This window comes from Nicotiana attenuata, unplaced genomic scaffold (assembly GCF_001879085.1).
Source record: "Nicotiana attenuata strain UT unplaced genomic scaffold, NIATTr2, whole genome shotgun sequence".
NCBI classification, from domain to species: domain Eukaryota; kingdom Viridiplantae; phylum Streptophyta; class Magnoliopsida; order Solanales; family Solanaceae; genus Nicotiana; species Nicotiana attenuata.
The window spans coordinates 191,391-198,643 of NW_017671028.1; the positions used below are offsets into that span (position 1 = coordinate 191,391).

The 7,253-nt window shown below is 34.3% G+C and overlaps 1 protein-coding gene across 1 annotated transcript; it reads left to right on the forward strand.

Annotated features, from left to right (window-relative positions):
• Positions 1 to 691: 691 nt before the first annotated feature.
• LOC109205363 (expansin-like B1) lies at positions 692 to 4,800 on the forward strand. Its single transcript, XM_019368075.1, has 5 exons — positions 692 to 875; positions 1,227 to 1,333; positions 2,335 to 2,516; positions 3,557 to 3,689; positions 4,397 to 4,800. Exons 1-5 carry the CDS (start codon positions 740 to 742, stop codon positions 4,595 to 4,597), a joined length of 759 nt encoding a protein of 252 aa, XP_019223620.1. The 5' UTR covers positions 692 to 739; the 3' UTR covers positions 4,598 to 4,800.
• The last annotated feature ends 2,453 nt before the right edge of the window (positions 4,801 to 7,253 follow it).

The following is a 7,253-nucleotide window of genomic DNA, read 5'->3' on the forward strand; positions in this document are numbered from 1 at the left end:
ACGATTGTCACCAGAGTGAATAATTGACATTGGAATTGTTAATTGAATACTACTTATTGCTTTCTACTCTGACCATGGCAAAACATAGGATTTCATAGATAAAGAAAATGATTAATTTTTTTGGTTCGGTATTCTGTATTCGCATTAGAACCATAATTAAATCAGATTCGTATTGTGTAAGATCCATTTACCAAGAGTTTTTTTAATATTTAGGGCTCGAACTATACCTTTGGTTAAGGGCGGGGGAGAACCTATCTATCCTACAACAACCCTTATTGCAGGGGCGAAGCTAAAGTATAGGAAGTGGGTTCGGTAGAACACAGTAATTTTTGGTTCAAGCTGTATATTTGTCGTAAGTAACTCATTTAATATGTACAAATTAATTATTAAATTTGAATTCAGTAACTCAAAAGAATGAAAACCGGCCCAAATATATAAGGTTCAAATTCTGGCTCCACCTCTGTTTGATAGTAAGAAACTGATTATAATACATTGATTCAAAGTTTAGAAACTAGGTATCTAAGAAGTAAGAAGGTAGCTGCTGAAAGTTGAGCCAGAATTCCATGTATTCAAATTGAACTTGAAAATGTTTATGTCTCAACTTTGACTTATATAGATGTTATAGGTATAATTTTCAACGACAATTCTCTATAAATAGCAAAGGCCATATCCATTTAAATGAACCACCAACTTATTCTTATTTTGCTTAACTCTCTTTCTTATTCTCTTTAATTTTCAAATGGCTCCTCTTCAATTAGTTCTTGCAATATTTTTCACATCTTTTATTTTCATGCAAGTTTATATGGGAAATGCTCAAACATTCATCCATTCTAAAGCAGCTTATTATCCAAATTCAGAAGAAAAAGGAACAGAAAGTGAGATTAAGGACCCGTTTGTCCATAGATTTTTTTTTTTCCTCAAAAAATCACTTTTTCAAAATTTTTAGATTTTTTTCCTCACTTACAATACTGTAATATTTTTTTAAGGTTGAAATGCATGTCCAAACATAATTTTAAATTCTAAATTATTTATCAACTTAATTTCAAATATTACCTTTTTTTTTAAATTATAATTTTTATGTCTAAACGCCTTCTAATTCTCATCATGAAAACATGATAGAGAATATATAGAGATATGTAACATGTTTAATTATGTTAGAATAGACTGAAATACTGGTGTTTTAATTTTGATCCAATATATAACTATTTCTTTTAAAATAAATGCAGCTGGGGCATGTGGATTTGGTACTTTTGGAGCAACAATCAACGGTGGAGATGTATCCGCTGCATCAGATCTTTATCGAGATGGTCTAGGATGTGGCGCATGCTATCAGGTTTTCCGTCTTGTCCATATTACTCAGTTATATTTATTTTTTGCACGCCCGTTAAGAAAATATAAATTCAAGGATACTTTGGCTAAATTGTTCTTATTTATTCTTTGATTTCAATTTAATATCACTCTTATTTTCACCGTATTAATCTCTATCCACATATATTAGCAATAAGGATAAAGGTGGAAATAATAATTAATTCTATCTTGATTTCTTAAGATGATAAATATTTTGATTAATTATTTTTAGTAGCTACGATAAGTAAAATGAACCGGAGGGAACACAACTCTCTTTTTCTTTTTGATCTGTTCCAAAAACAATAATATCTTTCTATATTTGAAGATTCTATAAATTTAAAATTTTTCATTTTTTCCTTAATGGCTTTGCTTTAATAGTCATAATAATGTCTCAGCATGTTTTAGACCATAAATTCTAGTAACACTTTTAGTATATCCCAAAAGTCAGTACTTTTTAAAATTGTGTCCATTCAATATATAAAATAAAACGAAGGCATCGAGGAATATATTGATTAATCCTCTATCGATTTTAATTTTTATGTACTAATAGTGCGAAATGTTTATTTTACACTATAGTAAATTTCTTAAAAGATAATACAGATTTGATTAGTAACTTAGAAGGTAACCTGCTAGACATGTCGAAATACATTAATTCTTGTATGATTTCTTATGTTGTTTGTGCATATAAGTTAAATTCACCCTCTACTAAGATAGAAAATAGTAGAGTCAATAACTAGCTAAGACTTCATATGTTTAATTAAGTTGTCATGATTCCAAAATCCTGAAATATTAACACCAAATAACCATTCACCTAATCTCTTAAACTAAAAATAGCCGGCGAGTGTATAATATATGAATAATTTAGATATAATATGTGTATAATTATGTATAATCAATATATAATCTATATATACAACCAGCTAGAAAAATTAAACAGTGAAATTGGCCGACTATTTGTATAACAATCTATCATGTTATTATTGCTAGGTGAGGTGCACAAACAGTAACTACTGCTCGGATAATGGAGTTACTGTAGTTATAACTGACCATGGAGCAAGTGGTGGCACAGACTTTATTCTAAGCCAGAGAGCCTTTGGTCGAATGGCTCAGACTAAAGATGCTGCTGCTTCTTTATTATCACTTGGTAATGTGGATATTGAGTATAGAAGGTAATTCTTATTGCCTAACTAGCTACACTTAACTATCGTGTCTTTTCTCGCTTCTCGAGATTCAAATTATGCGGACTTTAATTAATATTTTAAAATGTATTATTTTATCATATAAGAAAAAAGGACAACCCGATCAACTAAGCCCTCGCTATGCGCGGGGTCCAGGGAAGGGGCAAGGGTCTATTGTACCCAACCTTATCCTACATTTATGCAAGAGACTGTTTTCACGACTCGAACCCGTGAATTATATGACAACAACTTTACTAGTTACGCTAAGGCTCTCCTTCGTATTGTTTCATCATACAGACGCTAAAAAAATTTGCAACTTATAGTAGTAGTTTTTGAATATTCAAATTTTAATTTTTAAAATTAAGGTGATCTAATTTTGGTTTGAGGATTAACCAAACTGACTCTCCCAAAGCGAAAGCCACTTATTTTGGGATGAAGTAAATGTTTTATTTTATTTTATATGAATTTTTGTCTATTTGTAAAATAAAACATGACATAGTTTTATATTTGAAAACCCTTTGACTTTAAATTTCTTATTTTACCCCTAATGACATATGCTTCTGGCCATAGGATTGCTATGACAAATCTAGCATCACTAAGTTCTTAAACTGTATATTATTCAGTGAAACACTACTATATAAAATAAAATAGAGAGAGTAAGCTAATTGTAAAAAGCACAACCTGGTGCATTAAGCTTTCGCTATGTGCGGCGTCCGGGGAAGGGCCGGACCGCTTCCGAAAATAACATTTCTATACCCTTATGAGGTAGGGGTAAGGTATGCGTATATACTACCCTCACCATACCCCACTTGTGGGATTTCACTGGGTTTGTTGTTGTTGTTGCTGTTTTCACGGCTTGAACCCATGATCTCCTGGTCACATGACAACAACTTTACCAGTTACGTCAAGGCTCCCGTTCAGAGTTTAATTATGATTTGAAATCCCTGCGAAAAATGTATATACTATCAATTTATGTGGCTCTGCTAGGGAGAGACTTAACATTTGTAACAATTTCTGTATCAATTGAACAGGATATCCTGCAGCTACCCAAGCAAGAATATTACAATCAAGATTGATGAGAGCAGCGATAATCCTTATTACTTGGCTTTTGTAATATGGTACCAACAAGGCAAAACGGATATTACTGCTGTGCAATTGTGTGAGGTATGAATCTTCAAAAAAATTACATTATCAGTGCAATATTTTAACATCTTATAATAAGTAATTTTTTTTTAACAAGTAATCTAAAAGAACAAGTAAAGGTTGTTTATCCAAAATTTTATGCTACAAAGTTTTAAGCATTCGCATGTTCTCCCAATAAATTTGAGTTCTATGTATTAACAGTATAATAATTATATAAAGGCTCACGTCATTTACATGGTAATTATAAGTAAATTTTTGTGAGAAATATTAATTGGTGATTTCTTACAAGTAGTAACAATTAACATGTTAATATACATGATATACAGAAAGATTATTTATGTGTATTCACTTTGCGAGTAGAGTCGTATAGCGGGAAAAAGAAGCGACTTAAGCAATTCTTGTTATAAGCTTTGAAGGAAGTCCCGATAAACGGTGCCAGTAACTCTAGTTGTCCTATGGTAGTGAAATTCCTTGTCTCATAAGTAATGACCTTTATTTACCAAGTCTTTACTGCTAATCGCCATGAAAATTAGTCTCGTTATGGTATTTTATAGGTTAAAATTCAGTATTTATAATTTCGGGATATATGTATAATTCATGTATGATGTGTATAACCGTAAATAATCAGCGTATAATTTATATACCGATTAGAAAAATAAATAAGTAAACCCACCGGCTATTTGCATTAAAATTCCTACATATAACTCAAAATTCTTTCCAATATGCAGACACAAAATTTTGTATGCAAGCTATTGGATAGGACACGTGGAGCAGTATGGACTAGTTCTTCACCTCCAAGAGGACCATTGCAAATAAGAATGCTACTCAGTGCTGATGATGGAGATGAGACTTGGGTTGTTCCTGTCAATAATATACCTGAGAATTGGAAAGCTGGTGAAACATATGACTCAGGAATCCAAGTGGATTAATTTACCTAAATAAAAAATTACAAAGCAATTAAATTTATATATAGTTTTTGTTGATTATATTTGTCATATTAAAAAGTCTATATAGTGTGTCTCTTTTAATTTTTTTTATACTGTAGTACATCCCAAATTCATGAATTATTGTATTGACAACAAATAAAAGTTCAGATTTTAATTTAATACTAGTTTCTGATCAAATTCCTTTCTCACTCTGTCACCATATTGATATTGTATAAAGACATGTCATTAATTTTCACCTGCAAGGCAAAATCATATTTTTCATTGGGTGCACGTAAGTTTTTATCAACTCGAAATATCGTCCTTAAATTTACAAATTATAGTGTACTCATATGCTCACCTAAAAAGGGGTCCATCCTTTTTACTTGAGTAATTCGAGTCAAAAATAATAAATTCAATTGAACTCACTGAACTTGGTCTTGGCCTGTCTTTGATAGTTGATGTTTGGCTATAATTTCATATTTTTAATGCATTACTTACTTTGCATTTTAATATTTTTAATTGTGTGACGTTTGATCTTAATTGAGTTATTTTTATGTGTCGGATCATTAAAATACATAAAGGACAAAAGTTGCACAAAAAGATGTCGGAGACACAAGAAAATAGCACAAAAGGGAGAAAACCGAAGCAAGGCAAAGGTACCTCGCCCCAGGCCTCGCCTCGCCTGGCTTAAGGCGAGCTCAACCTGGCCTTACGCCAGGCCTTGCTTGGCTTATGGCGCGCTACAGATCAGGCCCTGCTTGGCTTAAGGCCTGGTCTCTCAATCCGTGAATAAATTATCTTCTACTCAGTTTTGGACTTGGAGACTTCGATCCTAACCTATAAATACTCCCTAAACATGTCAAAGAAGGGGGTTGGATGTTTTTTTAGAGGGGTATTCGACCAAGGGAGAGCACGAGTTACCGCGAAGGCCGGAATTCATCTTTCTTCCATCAAACTTAATAATTTTTATGTTTCTTTGGATGATTTGTTATTTAGTAACCATATCTATGTGGAGCTAAACTTTACGTTCTAGGGTTGTGGTTCTTTCATGAATATTATTTTTAATTTCTTGATTTATCATATTGCGTTATTTATTCAATATGCGCTTAATTATTTGATTGTCTGATCATCAATTGAATTTACCTACGAATCTAGAATTGAACTCGAAAATAAAAATCCTAGATTGCATGTATGATTGACTAGAGCAAGTTCTTGAACCGGGCATAGAGGAATAGATTCGCCTTGCTTGGTTATTATACGAAAATTACGCATTCTTGTTGATTCTAACTCTATAGACATATATGTGTTAGGTTAGCTTGAATAGATGAGTAAGACCACGATATATTCTTATGAGTAATATTAACCCCGACAACTAATAAACCTGATAAATTGATTAGTCAATTCAATTGAAGAATACAACATGATTTTTAGATAGCCCATAACGTTAGATGTAACGACCTGGCCGGTCGTTTTGAGAATTTAAGCTCTATTCAGCGGCGTAAGGTCTGAAACAGCTTCATAATATGAGTATCGACTGGCGCGCATGGTTGAATTCAGTTAACGGATGATTTAGAGTCAAATTGGAAGAAGGAATCTAGTTTTGGGAGTTTAAGCGGTGAAAATTTGATTGAAATTGGACTTTTGAGTAAACGGCCCCGGAAATGGTTGTGGGTGGTCTCAACAACTTCATATGGTAATTTTGGACTTAGGCGCGCGTCCGGATTCTAATTTGGAGGTCCGTAGGGTAAATTGGGGCGTTTCGGCGAAAGTTCGAAAAGTGAAGTTTGGAAAATAGAGAAGTTTGACCCATAGTTGACTTTTAAGATATCGGGATCGGAATGCGATTTTGAGAGTTGGAACAGCTCCGTTATGTCATTTTGGACTTGTCTGCAACATTTGGCGTCTTTCCGGATTGATTTGATAGGTTTCGGCTCGAGTTTTAGAAGTTGGAAGGTTTGAAAGTTCCTAAGTTCGATTCATGGTGTGATTCATTGTTTCGGCGTTGTTTGATGTGATTTGAGACCTCGAGCGAATCTGTGTTAGGTTATATGACTTGTTTGTATGTTTAGACGGGGTCCCGGAGGCCTCGGGTGTGTTCCGGGTGGGCTACGGGCCATTTTCCTTTGTTTTTGAACTGCTGTTTCTGGTATCTGATATCCTCCTTCGCGTTCGCGAAGCCCCTTCCGCGTTTGCGAAGTGTCTCTGCTGGTCGCCTCATTTTCCTTCTCCGCGTTCGCGTAAAATGCCTCGCGTTCGCGTAGCTTTGTCTCTTCATTCATCGCGTTAGCATCTGTCCATCGCGTTCGCGTAGTTATGCCATCCCACCATTCGCGTTCGCGTACTAGTTCACGCGTTCGCGAAGAGCAGTCTTTGGGCCATCAGACTTTCCTTCTTCGCTTTCACGGACGTATTATCGCGTTCGCGTTGAGTAACCTGGGCAGCCTCCATTCTCTTCTTCGCGAACGCGATACTCCCTCCGTGTTCGCGATGCACAAAAGCCTGGGCTGACAAAATATAATTCCAAATCGAGGGTTACACCATTTTTCACCATAACTTGACTTGTGGAGCTCGGTTTTGAGCGATTATTTGAGGGGTTTTCTCACAAATCGATTGGGTAAGTGTTCTTCACTGAGACTTAAATATATTACATGAATTAGTC

Coding starts and splice junctions, on each gene's coding strand:
- LOC109205363 (XM_019368075.1), top strand. CDS start 740: ATGGCTCCTCTTCAATTAGTTCTTGCAATATTTTTCACATCTTTTATT. Junction 1,334..2,334: donor GATGTGGCGCATGCTATCAG/GTTTTCCGTCTT, acceptor TATTATTGCTAG/GTGAGGTGCACAAACAGTAA. Junction 3,690..4,396: donor CTGCTGTGCAATTGTGTGAG/GTATGAATCTTC, acceptor TCCAATATGCAG/ACACAAAATTTTGTATGCAA.